We start from the raw sequence: 17375 nt of genomic DNA, 5'->3' as shown, positions 1-17375 counted from the left end.
AAGTTGGATGCTCAGCCGACTGAGCCACCCAGGCGCCCCTCTCCTGGTTTTTAAAGAAGCTTTCCACAATATATCCCACTGCCTGAAGGCCTTTGTCAAAGAGATCAGGCTACCCATCATCATTCATTGCTCTGCACTCTCCACCCTCCACTTTCATATCCCTTTCCTCCTTACACTTCTTTTCCTTTCTTTTATTCCTTTCTCACTTCTGTCTCTGTTCCTGCTTATTATTCTTTTAATTCTTATCTTCTTCTGATTCTCTTCTTTCAATAAACAGCAATGAACATGAATGCTGCATTTGTTTGCCCTCTGTTATCTCCTAGGGTCCTCACAGCTCTGATGGAAATTGGGCAGGGTTTGTTATTCCCATGTGAGACATGTGAGGACGCTTGAGTCCTAAAGAGGAAAAGTCCTTGCCAAGATTACCCAGTGAGAAGTTGGCACTAGGATTCGGGGGTTTTGGGCTTTCAATTCAGCATCACTGCTATTCACTGAGGCTTCAGTCATAATATCAGACTAGGAATTCCTTCCTTTCCCTTTCCCTCCTCCACTCCCATTATTCTCTTAATCTTGTGTTTTTTCTGCTGCACTTTATGAAAGGCCCTCTAAAGACTTAAGCTCAGTGGCCCAAGGGAATGTCACTCAACCCCCAACTATGGACACTTCTCTAATTTCAAGGCACTATTGGTATTTTTTAATGTTTTTTATTTATTTTTGAGAGTCAGAGAGAGACAGCGCAAGCAGGGGAGGGTCAGAAAGAGAGAGAGAGATACAGAATCCAAAGATAGGCTCCAGGCTCTGAGCTAGCTGTCAGCACAGAGCCCGATTCGGGGCTCGAACCCACGAACTGTGAGATCATGACCTGAGCCGAAGTCAGACACTTAACCGACTGAGTCACCCAGGCGCCCCTAGGCACTAATGGTATTTACCTATCTGGTTCTTAGTGCCATCCTCTCACTACCTGCCTTGGAAGCCTTTAAGTACTTTTCTCTCCCATTTCTTTTGTGAAGACTGAACACTTACCTCTTCTGGAATGGAGTTTTGGCTGGATGGGGCCGGGAGAGGTACAGAACTTAGGTTTATGAAGTCCTTTAACCTCCTCAACCAAATGGACTCCCTACATAGTTTTGAGCTGCTTAGCCCACCTCATGGGACTCCCCAGTAGGAGTAAGATTCATGCCAGACAACCTCTTTCACTTGCTATGCTGGGCAGCGAGGGTGCTACAGGCTCCAGGTAAGGAGCAGGTCTCACTGGATAAACCTTCCACCTTAGTGGTTCTTAACTTGTGATGCCCACCCCCACCCCTGCCTCCTCACCTGAGTGGCATTTGGCAATGTTTAGAGACATTTTTGGTTGCACAATTTTGGGAAGGGTTGCTACTGGCATCTAGTGGGTAGAGGCCAGGGATGCTGCTAAACATCCTACAATGCACAGGACTCCTCCCCTGCCCCACACACATAGACATACACACACAAAACAATTTATAAGGTCAATAGTGCTAAGGTTGAGAAAACTTGCTCTCTTTTAAAGCAAATCCACTAAGGGATTAAGCATCCTTTAATGTTTTCACTTTGCCTTCTATTAAGAGGGAATCCTATTTCATTCACCATCTCCCAGTCCCACTGTGTCCCCAGGGATGTCAAGTAAGTGCTATGAAAATCCATAGTGAGGTAATGACAAGGGAAGCCCATGAAGGGCTTTGGATGATCAAAGAAAAGGANACTGCAAGCCACAGGAATAAAGTCTTATTAATGATTAGTGTGTCAATAATACACCTTAAATATCTGTGGAATCCATCCACTCACTATCCTAGCTAATCTGAATGACTCCACACTTTCCTAAATGATCTCTCTGTATCTATGCTTGCCACCTCCAATCTGTTTTCCAGATAGCAGCTAGAGTTTTGTTTTCAAAATGTAAACCTGATTATATCATTCCTCTGCTTACAATCCTTCATGGCTCTCCATTATTCTTAAGATATAGTCTATGCTTTCCTTAGCATGACATTTAGCCTCTTGCTTACTTCTTCAGCCCCGTCTTGCCTCTTGCAATCTGTGACTCTCCCATGATAAATTATTTCAGTGGTTTCCCAAGGAGACAATCTCTCTGTGTCTCTCATTTACCTNTTTGTCAGCATTCAAGAGTCTCTCATGGTTTGCTTCTCTCCCTTTCCCCCACCATTTCCGCCCTTCTTCTCCCCCTTGTTCCTCCGTCAAGTTCCTCCTAATCCTCCTATACGTGCAACCACTTTATTTTTTAAGTAATCTGTATACCCAACATGGATTTGAACTCATAACCCTGAGATCAAGAGTCACATGCTCCACCACCTGAGCCAACCAGGTACCCCAACCTTGATAACTTTTTCAAAATATAATTTATTGTCAAATTGGTTTCTGTACAACACCCAGTGCTCATCCCAACAAATGCCCTCCTTAATGCCCATCACCCATTTTCCCTTCTCCTCCGCTCCCCATCAACCCTCTTTGTTCTCTGTATTTAAGAATCTCTTATGGTTTGCCTCCCTCCCTCTCTGTAACTTTTTTTTTCTCCTTCCCCTCCCCCATGGTTTTCTGTTAAGTTTCTCAAGATCCACACGAGTGAAAACATATGGTATCTGTGTTTCTCTGACTGACTTATTTCACTTAGCATAATACCTTCCAGTTCCATCCACATTGCTGCAAATGGCCAGATTTCATTATTTCTCATTGCTAAGTAGTATTCAATTATATATATAAACCACATCTTCTTTATCCATTTGTCAGTTGATGGACATTTAGACGCTTTCCATGTTTTGGCTATTGTTGAAAGTGCTGCTATGAACATTGGGGTACATGTGGCCCTATGCATCAGCACTCCTGTATCCCTTGGGTAAATTCCTAACAGTGCTATTGCTGGGTCATAGGGGAGTTCTATTGTTAATTTTTTGAGGAACCTCCACACTGTTTTCCAGAGTGGTTGCACCAGTTTGCATTCCACCAACAGTGCAAGAGGGTTCCCATTTCTCCACATCGTTGCCAGCATCGATAGTCTCCTGATTTGTTCATTTTAGCCACTCTGACCAGTGTGAGGTGGTATCTCAGTGTGGCTTTGATTTGTATTTCCCTGATGATGAGTGACATTGAGCTATATGTGCCCAGGTTACCTACACCTTCCTAGCATCCGTCAAATACACCTGGCCATTTTATTTAATAGATTGTGAGCTCTTTGATGGCAGAGGCTATTTCTACTATGTTCACTATTCTATCTCCAGGGCTTAGCTGAGTGCCTGGCATGTAGCAATTATTTTTTAAATGAACGGATGGATGGGTTGATTGTATAGCAGTGTATTTGTCTCTGTTGGCTTCTGTTTGCTTTCTTGGCTCTCCTCACTAAAACCTGCCCCAGAAGTAGTGGGCCATTTAGATTACAGGTTCTCAAGAAAATTGGGTCCCTCCTCTTTGCTGCAACGTTAGGTCAATTCTGCCAGTCTCTGGAAGAAACTTCCATTTAGCCCTTCCATCATTGTCTGAGCCACCCGGAGTTGTATAGACTGAAAGCTGTCAAAGAGACTGTGATCAGTGCTTTGGGAGCCCCCATAAAGGCAAAGAAAGTGTGGTTTCCTGGGAGTATGAGTAATGGCCATCCCAGTTGAATTCCATTACAAGTGAGCTTCTGCTTCTCTCATTCTGGACACTAGAGTTGTATTGGGAGTGAAAATGCTGTGCTTTTTAAGAAGCCTCTGACTTTATCCCACCTATTTCCTTAGGGTTCCCACCATATCTAATGTTGCATGAACTCAAGAGTGAACAGAAACTCCCTTAACTTAGTTCCTAGCTTTGTGGGCTGGCCAATGAGTCTATTTAGTTTGGTAGTGAACGTCTACATATTTTCTTTACTGCCCAATGAAGCTACAGAAAGGTCATCAAAATATAATGAGAAGGCACCAAATACTGCAGACAAACAGCCCTCCAACAAAGTCCATTTTTTCCAAATGAGGAAACTAAGTGATTCCTAGGAGCAGACAGACAGTGCTTGTTGACAGGAGGGGACTAGAAAAGGAAGTTCCCTTGGCAAGAATAAGGTGCTAACTGCAAACTCCCTGGATCAGAGAAGAATCTCCTTACATGGCAGCAGCAATAAACTAGGGCAGGTTTCTAAGGTCTGAACTACTTTTCTGCCTCTGGTTTTCTACAAGTCTACTACCACAACATGGCCATCACAGCCCCACCTGGCCTTTCGTCCTTGCCTATACACTGTCTGTCTCTCAGAGCCTTTTCAATATCCCTGTCCATTTAGGAAACACGTTTACAGGAAATACTTTCTGACAACTTCCCCTGGGAAACTTGATCCTAATCTGAGCTTTGTTGTCGTTTATCACTAGAGACCTTTGGATTACCTCAAACATTTTCCAGCAAATCAAAGATACTTGGGAACATCACCAGCTGCTTTAGCCCCAGGTCCACCACTCCATTCTTTCCACTCAGACACCTAACAATAACAAACATTTATTGAGTGGTTATTAGGTGCCAAATGCTGTTGTCTGTGTTAAATCATTATATTATTTATTTCTTGCAATAACCTTATGGAAGAGGTAATATATTTATTCCTGTGTCCCAGGTAGAGACTGAGAGGTTAAGGAATTTACCTAAGAATGCCATTGGTAAATGATGAGGGTGGAACTTAAATACAAATCTGCCTGCTTCCAATCTCCTACTCTCAACCACTACATCACCCCCATGGCAAATTTGTACATTTACCATGGATGCGGAGGTTACACCCTGTTTAAGTTCCCTGTAAGTGTTCTCTTAGGAATAAACACTGTGAAATGGGAGGTCACAGGGCCTGGTTCCCATCAAATCAAAAATGAGAGGGACTATGTTCACAGTAAGTTCCACAAGGAACTGTTTTGCTTTTGCTTCCCACATTTCTTCATGGCCTAGAATAGTGTCTGCTATATAGTACATGCTCAATAAATATTTACTGAATGAATGAATCAGTTTGCTCCCTGATTTCTCAGAGTCTTGCTGACTGTAAGGACATTGAGGTAACTTCTTAATTCCCCACATGAAGACACAAGGCAGGGAGAACCTGGGCCCAGTCTCATGAGCACAAATCTCTTTGCATAATCAAAGCATCACCAGGTCACAGATGCTCAGAGTCCACTGAGGTTAACTGCCATTTGCTACTTCAAAATTTTTTCACCCCAAAAGAACGGACATTGTCTCTAGAGCTCTTTGTAATAGTGTCCAACTTCTAACACAGTAAGAGACAGATGTTGGTTTAAATCGTTATATATATATTTTTTTGTTTCTTATGGAACATGACCTTGAGAAGGTTTATTTTATCTCCCTGGGCTATATTCGTCTCATCTGTACCATGAGAGAGTAGGACTTTCTACTTGCTAAAGGTCTTTTGATTTTGGAAATGCTAGTATTTCCTGATAAAAGTCAGAGTAAGTCAGGCACTGTCTCTGCTCATTCCCTACCCAGACAACACCCACAATCTCAGCTTCCACATCTTTAGCAATATCATTAGCAGTATGTTGTAGGGGAAGAGAAAACTATTGTCACCTACTCTTGCTCAATGCCTCTCCTCTACCTTAAATCCAAGGCAAATAGTGATCAGAAGGGAACAGAGGATGAATGGGAAATGGGGAGCTCTACAGCAAGCAAGTTCCCTTGCATGTTTCTTCACCTTAGGCAAAGATGCCCGGGAGCCAGAACTCTGAGTTGTCATGGTGAGCACAGTGGTGATGCCAAGGCCCACACGAGCAGGGGCAGCATCCATGTTGATCCAGAAGGAGACCCAGGACAGGATAACTATCAGTAGGCTGGGGATGTACATTTGAATCAGATAGTAGCCCATCNTTCCTATCTCTATATGTCAGTCTCTGGGCACCTCAGCTGGGCAAATAAATGAGCCTTTCAAAATAGTCCCAGGGAGCACCAGAAGTTTCTTCTAAGGAAGCTGTCAGAGCAGCCATCAAAGACTTGACCTCTTGGTCCAAGAACTATTTTCCAACAGAGGGCCTTCCATGTGACCACACAGCAAGAGGATTAAGAACAGAAGGGATCCAGAGCTAGACTGCCTGGGTTTGAATCTTGAACCTTCCATGTACTAGCTGTGTGACCTCAGGCAAAACACCCGAGCTATTCGTTTGTTTGTTTGTTTTTAATAGTTTATTGTCAAGTTGGTTTCCATATAAAACCCAGTGCTTATCCCCACAACTGCCTTCCTCCATGCCCATCACCCCCTTTCCCCTCTCACCCACCCCATCAGCCCTCAGTTTGTTCTCAGCATTCAAGAGTCTCTCATGGTTTGCCTCCCTCCCTCTCCCCAACTATTTTTCCCCTTCTTCTCCCCCATAGGCCTCTGTTAAGTTCCTCCTAACCCTCCTATACATGCAAACATATGGTATCTGTCCTTCTCTGCCTGACTTATTTCTCTCAGGATAACACCCTCAAGGTCCATCCATGTTGCTACACATGGCCAGACTTCATTCTTTCTCATTGCCATGTAGTATTCCATTGTATAGATAAACCACATCTTCTTGATCCATTCGTCTGTTGATGGACACTTAGGCTCTTTCCAAGTTTTGGCTATTGTGGAGAGTGCTGCTATGAACATTGGGGTACATGTGCTCCTATGCATCAGCACTCCTGTATCCCTACACCCAAGCTATTTGAACTTCAGTTTCCTCACCTATAAAACAGAGTAACAACATCAACTCCATCATTGTAGGGATTAAATTAGATAATTTATGTGTTGAGCACATAGATAGTTGGTACTATCATCATTATTAACAAAGCAATGAGCTTAGACTCTGCCCAAATCTCAGTAGCCTTGCTTGAGCTTGCTGGTACCCCAGAAGCTCTCGAGCAACAATTCGCTGAAATAAACACTGACTGTATCTCAAGCAAGTGTGAAGAGATGGATAGAAAACATCTGGAAACAGTGTCCAACAGAGACCAGCTCTGGACAGTAAGCAGTGTGTGCCCAGAGAGCATCAGGCAGCAGCATTCTATCCCACCAACAAATAGTTCATTGGCCCAAAGCACATGTACTAATTAATGCTCTACCTCCTCTGCCAGACATCTTCACTTTATGCTGCTTCCCATGCCCTGAGGCTAAGAAAACACTAGCTCGGAGCTTGTCGCAACAGCAAAGGTTTAGGATAACCAAAGAAAAAGCAGGGGATGCATATATTGCTATTTTATTCTCGATCAAGTTTGCTCTTATCAGGCCTGATTCCTCAAGGCCAGTAATTTCGTCAATGACTAATTATGGCTTTGATATACTACGTGATGCTGTGACCTCCTATTTTTCCCTGAGTCCACCCCACCCCAGGCTTTTTGCTATGACATGTCTTTGCTAGGTATCCATATTTTCTTTCTTTCTTTCCTTCCTTCCTTCCTCCCTCCCTCCCTTCATTTCTTCCTTCCTTTTTTTAATCTATCTATCCATTTTTCTACTTTTTGTAATGGCAGTTTTATTTTTAATTAAAAAAATCAACACTTGTTTAGTATAGGAAAGAAGTGAGAAGTAGAGAAAAATAATAATAGTTATAAGCTCACATTTATGAAGTCCCTACTCAGTACCCTGACTTTATATAGTTTATCTCATTAAAGTTTCATAGCAACTCTTTGGGGCAGATAAAATTATTATTTCCCATTTTACATATAGGAATACTGAGGCTCAAAGAGATTAAGTTATGTTTTCTCAAGGGCACCCAATAGTAAGTGGTAGTATAAGAATTCAAACTCAGCTCTATCTGACTCCAAAGTTGTTGCTTTTATCTACTGTATCATACTACTTTAGAAATATTTAGTGATATTTCCTTCCAGGATTTTTAAACACATGCTTTTGGCTTGTTTCTTTTACCACAATATAATGATTCTGTGTTATACAACTTTGAATCTTAGCTTTTTCCACTTGTACTTTCCATGTTGATATAAGAATCTTGCAAGCATCCTTTTAAACATCTGGATAATATTCCACCAAGCAGATGCAGTGTGTAATTTACTTAAGTTCTGTCATGTTGGTGGATATATAGAACAGTTCCAATTTTTTGCTAGTATAAGCAGTGACCCAGTAACACTCTTGGGGTTTAAAGTCAATGTGATATTTTGCAATATTTCCTTATAATAAATTCCAAGGAGGGAGATTCCTGGATCAACACATAGGGAAAAAAAAATTAACTTTTAAAGTTTCTCAAAGTATGCCCCCTCGACCCATCTGTATCAGAAGCCTCAGGATGCTTGTTCAAATGCAGATTTCTGGGCATTACTCCAAGTGCATATAACCAGAATCTCTGAGAGGCAGAACCCAGGAATCAACATTTTAACAGACTCCCTAGGGAAATATAATGCACACTGAAGTTTGAAAAACACTCATCTATATACAAATTGCCAGTTTTCTCCCCAGTAAAAGTTTTACTGATTTCCACTCCCACGAGCATTTCCTAAATTCAGTGGTCTGTTTCTCTCTCCACTTCCCACACCCCTACACACACAAACACATGTATTCATAGGGTGGCACCCAAAGTGTGTCAGCACACCACATGAGGATCTCCCTTCTTTTTATTTTATTTCATTATTATTTTTAATGTTTATTTATTTTTGAGACAGAGAGTGAGCAGGGGAGGGTCAGAGAGAGAGAGGGAGACAGAATCTGAAGCAGGCTCCAGGCTCTGAGCTGTCAGTAAAGAGCCCGACGCTGGGCTTGAACCCATGAACCGTGAGATCACGACTTAAGCTGAAGTCTGACGCTTAACCGACTGAACCACCCAGGTGCCCCAATCTCCGTCTTTTTTAAAAGATAAATTTTATTTATTTATTTTGAGAGAGGCAAAGAGTGAACAGGGGAAGAGCAGAGAGAGAGGGAGAATCCTAAGCAGGCTCCTCACTATCATCACAGAGCCTGATGTGGGGATCAGACTCACGAAACTGTGAGATCATGACCTGAGCTGAAATCAAGAACTTGATACTCAAGTGACTGAGCCACCCAGGTGCCCCAAGGATTTCCTTTATTTAGCTTCTGGCCTCTATCTCATAGTCATGCACTTTGTAGCCAAATTTCCAGGGCACCTGAGGAGCATGTAGCTCTTAGGGAAGCTGCAGGGAGCAGATTCTCAAGCTGAAAAAACAACCTTTCTCCACTTCCTGGCCCACATTTCACACCTGGGAAAACAAGCCAGTTCAAGAGTTGGGTGATTGTGGCTGTGGTATGAGGTGTAGATAGTAAGCCTGACAGTGCCGTGAAGCCTATTGTTTCTTGGTTCTGCAGAGCCATTGGCTACTCCCAGATGTAGATTCCCCACTTTCCACACAATGTTGGCCCCAGGACAGGTGGGACAATCCTGTCACTCACTGACACAGGCCCATCTGCTCTGCAGAATGTGATAGGGACAAAAAGATGGGCTTTGGAGCTAGATCTGGATTTGAACTCTAAATCAGACGTTTTCTAGGTATATGACTTGGAAAGTTAATATAACTTCTTAAAATCTTAGTCTTCCTTTTCTGAAAAATGTAGCTGATAATTCCTACCATAATGAGATAAGGCATATGAAGCACTTAGCACATCTGGCACAAAGTGGACTTTCAATAAAAGCTGGCTTCCTTACCCCCTTCCCTCCCATCTGGAAGCCCTTCTGTGGCTCACAACCAGTAAAGATCCTGGTTTTTACCTGTGTTGTAGTGCTTGGTACAGTAGCCTAGATCCTTCTCATTCCGCAAGATAAACTGGGGCAGAGTCAACCCCTCAGCCACTTGGACAGCAGGAGCATCTTCCAGCCACTCAAACACGAGGTCATTCATGGTGTAGCCAACTAAAAGTGACAGAGATGGCAGACGGCTGCAGAGTATGGTGCTGGGTGGGAGTAGGGAGAGGGTTAGAACCAGCAGGAAAGAACAGATGTGGAGCTAAGGCCTGGGTTTTAAGAGCTTCATGCTTGTCTTGGAAAGGGAAGCCTTTCTGAAGAGGGTACTTGATGAATTATCTAATGGGCCTAACCTAAGCAGGTAAATCAAAAAGATTCCAGACTCCTCTTCTATCTAGTTCTCAAGCTTTAGGAAGGCCCAGAGAGAAATTATTCTGGCAGACCTAGAAAGCAGGTCAAAAGAGTTGGAAAGATGTCAAGGAACCCAGCTAGAAACCTCTTGCCATGTCTCAAACCCAGGGGAGTAAGCATGTGCACTGACCACATGTCCTCAGCTGAGCCTGCCTCAGACCTAGGGCTTTTGCCACTTCCCCCCAGGGAGGAAAGAGCTATTTATACCCTGCACATCATGCATGGAACAATGTGCATACCACAGACTCCTAGTCAGGGCACTGAATTGGGGCAGATATTGAGAGTTAACATCTGAACATGCCAAGTTGCTCACAGAGAGCTAGCAGTTTGTAGAGGCTCCTGTCATATATATTACTGTATTCACATATGTCAGGTAGAAATGGGAGAAGAAACACTGAGACACACAGATGTCCAATGTAGGCCCTTGACTCAGAGCAGCTGTGTGATTTTGGGCAAGTCATTTCCCCTTGGGTAAAATGTTCCACCTACTTTTCAGAATTGTTGTGAGTGGGTAGTAAGAACAGGATGTGAAAGTGGTTTATGAACTCTAAAGAGCTGACCACATTCTATCCATGCTGGAAACAGCCTGACCAGCCTACTCTGAAAATTGAGTGGATATGTATTGATCTCACAAGAGATGGCAAAGGACTGCATATAGATGATGGCATAGCCTTGTCATCCTTTAACTTCTCTGAAATCAGGGCAGCCCCTACAAGCTGGCACCCCTGCCACAGACTAGCCTTTGGCTGACCTTAACAGCCTGGGCACTGTCTTATGCCTAGAATTGTCCCCTCCCGCTTCTCTATAAGTTATCTTTGTTTATGAGCAATCAGGGTTTAGTACCCTCTCTACTGACTCTGCCATTTTTATAGGCATCTTGAATGTCTTAATTCAGGGAGAATAAAGGTGGAATAACTCCAGGCACTGTGAGAGGGAATGTCATTTGGCAGAAAAGGTATCTTTCAAATGACCCCCCACAACCAACACAAGCATGTATGTAAAGCTGGTGCCTTCCCATTCCCCAGCCCTGTGGAATAGCTAACCCAGTAAACAGTGTGAGGATGGAAAAACACATTGGGTTGGGTGTTAGTGGGTCCTGGCTCCTATTCTCATCTGTGCTAACAACTGACTGTGTGGAAGAGTAAGTACCCACTCTGAGTTGCCCTTTTCTCACTTAGAATATCATGAGATGGGGTTAACTACCTGATATTCCAGGCCTTGCTCTGTGACTCTAGAGACACTTACAGCTCTCCAGCTGCATTGTGCAGGTCTGGATGTCCATGGGGAAGTTCTTGAGGTCCATTGGGCAGGACAAAATGAGGGTCAGCCTGGCAGGTACAGTAAAAAAGAAGTGACATCAGCTAACTGGGGCCCAGTACAGCACAGGGGACCCTCTTCCCACCCCTCACCCTCCATCTGGTTTCTTCCCCTTGACCCAAACTCTCTTGGCCATCCTCCAGGTGCACCTGATGCTGTAGAGCACATTCCCATTCTTGAAGATGCGCAGTAACTTGTTGTCTGTGGTCACCTCATGGAAGTTGGCCCCTTTCTCATTGGCAAAGAACAGGTCCGGCTTCCAGATAGAGTCCAGCATGGAAGGATCAAGGTCCAAAGAGTCATCAGGATATTCTCGGTATGCTAGGCGTGGGTCATTCCACTGTTGCCGCAAGAAGACATTTACCCGGTAGTCCTGGGAGGGTGCACAAATGGGCCTATCAGAGGCAGTGCTATTCCAGGGACCCAGCAAGCCTGCATGGGCTTAGAAGACCATGAGGAGGAAATGCTGGGAGCACATCTCAGGGGCAGTGGACATTTTCCACTGGATAGGCATCCTGCTTTGAGCTGATATGACAAAGATGGGAAGGGAAAAGATCTTTATTAAGCACTTACTATGTGCCAGGCTCTCTGCTAATTGCTTTCTTTATATGCATCATCTCCTTTAAATCTTACACCAACACTGTGATGAGGGTACTGTTATGATCTCCATTTTACAGATGAGGAAACTGAAATGAGAGATTTAAGTAACCTATCACACAGGATGATAGAGTCAGGATTTGAACACAGGTTTGTCTGATTCCAAAGCCTGTGTTCTGTACCAAGCTACCTCCCATGATCATGGCCATCTGCTTCTTAGGCTAGTCTGCCTTTAGCTACTGAAACCCTAGGCTGGAGAAAGATATCTCCCAATGACCAACTTTAGACATCCCATGGCTTTAGCCATGACCACAAAACAGGGAAAGAATGAAGAAGGAGGAAAGATTCAATATCTGGTGGGCTTCCCATTCACACTAGAATGGAAGCAGGGAACAGAAAGACTCCTTACCATAGTAGTCTCGGTGACAGAGCCAAAACTGTTGATGAAGATGTTGCAAGTCACGTTCACAGGTGGGCCTAAAGGTGGCAAAACACAGCCATATTGGCAGGACATTCCAGGAGTCTGGAAGAACGTTCTAGGACTCCCTCTCTGAGCTTAAGGCCAAGGCACTTCTGGGAGAAGGCAGTGCCAGCTACACAGACCCATAAGCAATAAGGAGGGGGAGCTCTTTCTGAACTGTAAGAACTAACCCCTTGTACCTCCAGCCTCCTCTCCTTGGGGCAGACATCAGGGGATAGCATGGCAGTGTGTTCCTAAAAGGAGTGGGGAAGAAAGGTTTTTTGTAGGATGAATGCTTCTTACCTTTAAAATTGGGTCGAATCCTGGCATCATATCCTGATGTTCGCCCCATAAGCTTGTCCAGGAAATCAGAGGGGGACATGGGCTGGGGCCCTTTGGTCCCAGATTTGACTTCCTCTTTTGCCAAGGCCACTCTGGACAGGAGAGATAAAGAAGTCTGAGGCCAGTTGTAGTGTACACTTATCACAGACCCTCTACTTTCCTGTCCCCACACACCTCTGGCTGGTCTCTCCATCAGGCAAGAGGATAGAAGAAGATGGGTCTCTGGGTACACATTGCAAAATGAGAACAGAAACAGCCATAAGCCAACACTGCATCTCAACAGTTAGTCCTAAAAAAGTGCTTTCACATATATAATATCTTTTTACCCTCACAATTCTCAGTATAATGGGGGTAAAGACAGATGAGAAAAGTGACATGTGGGATTATAAATTGGAACAGCCACTATGGAAAACATTATGGAGATTCCTCAGAAAAGTAAAACTAGAACTACCATATAATTCAGTAATTCCACTCCTGAGAATATATCCAAAGAAAATTAAAACAATAATTCAAAAAGATATATGCACCCTCATGTTTATTGTAGCATTATTTATAATAGCCAAGATATGGAAACAATCTAAGTGACCATCAACAATAAATGGATAAGTGTGTACACACACACACACACACACACACACACAATGGAATACTATTCAGCTGTAAAAAGAAGGAAATTTTGCTATTTGCAACAACATGGATATTGAGGGCATTATACTAAGTGAAATAAGTCAGAAAATGACAAATACTGTGTGATTTCATTTATATGTGGAATCTAATAAACACAAACAAACCAGAAGATGAGATCTACCTAAAGTCTCAAAGCTGGTGAGTAACAGGATCAGGGCTCAAACCCAAGGAGCTGAGATCTCATCCAGTTGTCTTTCTGAAGGTGCTTTGAAGAGCACCAGCTCACTGGAAATAACGTGGCTGCTGCGATGTTTTTGCTTAACCAAGGATGGGAAGGACTCCGGGACAATTTGCATCTCTGACAGTTAGTTTTAGTTGCTTGGCCTTCATGCTGAACCACTCAGGATCTAGGGACTAGCTTCTAGAGAGGGAGGCCTGGCTTCTGGTGTTTGCTTCAGCAGGAAACTGTTTTAAGCTAGATTTCAGTTCATGGTTGGGGCAGCTTCAGGCATATAAACTTGCTTTGGTAACAAAATAGGTGAGGAAGCAGGGCTCTAGGAGCACAGGGACTCCCAGAAAGATGGCTATGTTGAGAAGGTCAATTTCCATCTTTTCCCCCTAACAACTTGATTTTGAGGAAGGGGCCAGTGTGCTTTCACTGGGCCCCTTCTACCTTGACAAGTTTCTTTCTAAGAGCAGGGAAGCCCCTTCCACATGCCTGCTTGTCTGTTTGCCAGCCAACAGCTAGACTAGGGACCAGGCCCTCAGCCTTGAGGGCCCAGGTAGGGCTCAGGGCCAAGCTCAGGTTGGGCTCCTCCCAACATCATTGTGCTAGCTCTCTCACAGCCACTATTGTTGCCACTCTGGGGCTGGGAGGCAAGGTGACTACTGACCTTCTGGATCTGACTCTCTTTGAGCCAAGAGACCCCACTACATCTGTGCACCATGATATAGATCATATAGATCATATAGATCATATGCATGGTGATCAGTAAAATAATAAAAATAGCTAAGACACCATGCTACATATTTTACTCACCTTATCTAGTTTAGTTCTCACATCAGTGCTCTCAGATAATTGTTATTATTATCCCCCTTGTATAGATGAGGAGACTGAGGGTCAGCAAGATAAAGTGATTTATTCATGATCATATAGCTGGTAAATGGTAAAGCCAAGATTCTAACCCAGAGCTATTGACTTCAAAACTAAGTCCATCTACCACAGCACTGTGATGTAAGCAGCCCAGGGTGGGCTGCCAAGGAACCAGAGTGGGGGAAGGTGAGTGAAAGCCACACCCTGATATCCTAGAGTCCTGTCTCTTTAAATCCCCTGAGCAGATGAAGCCCTTACCCTGGGAACAGAGACCACTGTGGCCCCAAGCAGGGGCTGCCAGAGCAGGTGGCTTAAGCAGGCTCTGAAAATCCAAGGAGGCTCGCAGAGGTGTTGGAGCAAGCAGAAGTCTGTGGCTTCACTACAGGATGTCCGTGCTGGCTAGTTGCCGCTGCTGGCTGCCTGCCACCTGCCTGCTGGGAGGCCACATAATCCTGTACATGGAGTAGCCAGATGCTTGCCACCATCTGTGGCCCCACTCTCAGGTCACCTCTCCCAATGGTCCCAGTCCCAAGGCCCTGTGACAGGCTATGGGCTTAGCTGTCTTGGGCCCCAACTCCTATCACAGACCCTGTTTTCTGGGGCTGCCTTGTCTGTGCACCTGAGAGTAGAATCACTATGTGCAGCCACTTTTTCCTCTCTTTCATTCCTGGAAAGTCCCAAATACAGACAGGACCTGGGAGGTTCCAGAGCTGAAAATTTTTCTCATGCAAGGCTCTGGGGTGGGGTAGGAGAAGAACTCTGATTCTGCTACTGGGTGCCTGAGTGACCTTGGACAGGTCACTCCCCTCTCTAGGACTCAGTTTCCATATGTACAATGAAGGGCTTAGACTCAAGACTTCCTAAGGTTTTGCCTCACTCTAATTGCCCAAGTGGGAATGCTGCCACTAAAGCTTGGGTCTTGAGGAAGCCTCCCCTCCAGGAGGGCCAATGAGCTCCACTGTGTGCCCCCTTCTTCCTGCATTCTCCTACCAACTGCAGCTGAGCTGCCATTGTACTCTGGGCTACTTTTAACTCTTAAGAAGTTTGCCGCCTCACACATATCACATCCCTGTATGCCTGCCAGCCAATGTGTCTGTAAGCAGTGAAGCAGGAGGCTCCTCAGAGACAAGAAGTCCCTAGTGTACTACTTGAATTAAGAGGAGGAGGAGGATATTACCCTGGAACCCAGCCCCCTCCACCTTGGGAGGCACTGTTCTTATGACCAGTTCAGCCCAAGCCACAGCCATCTTTCCTCTTCAACTCACTCTGTCCACCTAGAGTGGCTCCTGGTCTCATGAGAAAGTGGGAATGGGTAGGGGGACATTTACAGGGAGCTTAAAGCATGTCTTGCCCTCAAGCCCAGAAAATTATTTCCACTTAGTGCCCCTTCAGGGACAGCAAGCAGCCACATATGCACAGGCAGGGTTACTGCAGAAGGACAAGATTTGCTCAGCCCAGCTTCATTCTGATATGGTTTAGAGCAAACCCCTGCTACTTTGAAGCCTCTTTGGTGGACAGCTGGCAGATGTTGGTGTCATTTTTAGGAATCTGAGCAGTGTGTGGCCATGCTGGTAGGAAGACAAGAAAGGATGGCACAACAGATGACCTCTGTTCCAGGGCTCAACTACCTAGCCCCTACCCAGGCTCAGGAAGATCTCACCCATGCAGAAGCCTCCCCACCAACTCTGAAGGCCTTGGGATTCCTCATAAAAGGCTACCAGGTCTTGGTTTGGGGAGAGTGTGTCCTTCCCTGGAGCCCTCCTGACTGTAGGCTTTTTTGTAAACTTCAAAGAAACTGCCAGAAGCCCCTTCTGCCCCCAGCCTGTGTTTGCATGCACCTCCTTCTCACCCCGACTCAGCTCACCTGAGGAGGACTTGCCCCGGCAGGGTCCAGAGGAGAAGGAAGGAGAGGGTTGCAGGAACAAGAGTTGTCATTCCGGAGAGACCCTGGAGCCCTTTCTCAGCTTGGCTGCCAAGGTAAGGGGGATATCCCAGCAGGGGGAATGCTGTAGAAAGTACAGAGCCTTCCTCCAACTTGGTCTACTCACAAGGAGCCCATGGGGCCAGGCTAGGAGTTGTGTGCTCTCTCTCTTTTGCTCTCTTCTCCTCTGCCCCGCCGTTACCAGTCAGGATCCAGAACTATTCCCCTGGAAATAATCCGGAATTGGATATCCCTACTGTCTCCTGCTCTGGCTTGCCCATGGGCTCCAGAGGGCCTCAGCCTGCCTGCCTGCCAGGGGGCCAAAGGAGATTCTCTTTGGGCAGCAATCGCTCACCAAAAGCCTGGAGAGTCTTGGAAGGGAGGAAGGAGGGCGACTGGTAGAAAGATGTTTCCCTCCCTCCCACCTTCCCCTAGACGCACCCTCCTAAAGCAGCAATTTAAAGTCACAGTCACCTGGAGTGGGGTTCAGAGCATGTCCGTGTGCTGGGGAGGAGCTTGTGCTGCCGCTGCTGCTGCTGCTTGGAGACGGCTGGAGGTGTCTGTCCAGCTTCTAACTCTCCAGATGGAGGAGTGCATGCAGGCTGCCCTGCTCCCAGCTCCCCAGCAGCATCCCTTATAGCCTAGAGCTAAGCTGGGACGGATCTCTAACATCTTAATGATTTTTATAAGGGGGAAAAAAAAGATGAGAGGGTTTAGGTGGAGCCACTTGGTTTTCTCAAGCTGACAGCTTCTGGTTTGAGAGGAGGTGAGAAGGAAGCCAGGGGCAGAGTTGGCTTTTCCTCAACCCTCTGGATGGAGGTACAGGGCATGGATGATACAGAGGAACCTTAGGATCTTCCTGATATTGGTGTCTGCTTGTCTGTCCATCTGTCTGTCTGCCTGCCCCATCTCCTTCATCCTTGCATATCCTTTTCCCTGACTGCTTTCCTCCCCCAGGTTGTCTCTGGT

At 45.2% G+C, this 17375-nt stretch overlaps 1 protein-coding gene across 1 annotated transcript in view; it reads right to left on the bottom strand.

The window, feature by feature from the left end:
• The window catches only part of LOC144218422 (glycine receptor subunit alpha-4-like), a 25599-nt gene extending 9179 nt beyond the window's left edge, over positions 1-16420 (bottom strand). Inside the window, 7 exon segments of the mRNA XM_077748282.1 lie at positions 5675-5901; positions 9666-9806; positions 11295-11377; positions 11516-11739; positions 12373-12440; positions 12727-12857; positions 16350-16420. Of these exon segments, the coding sequence (XP_077604408.1) occupies positions 5675-5901; positions 9666-9806; positions 11295-11377; positions 11516-11739; positions 12373-12440; positions 12727-12857; positions 16350-16420 (945 nt within the window).
• Between the last annotated feature and the right edge of the window lie 955 nt (positions 16421-17375).

Source organism: Crocuta crocuta, unplaced genomic scaffold (assembly GCF_008692635.1).
Source record: "Crocuta crocuta isolate KB4526 unplaced genomic scaffold, BGI_CrCroc_1.0 scaffold2576, whole genome shotgun sequence".
NCBI classification, from domain to species: Eukaryota; Metazoa; Chordata; class Mammalia; order Carnivora; family Hyaenidae; genus Crocuta; species Crocuta crocuta.
Note: the sequence above shows the minus strand (reverse complement) of the source record. Positions and strands in the feature narration are given on the sequence as shown.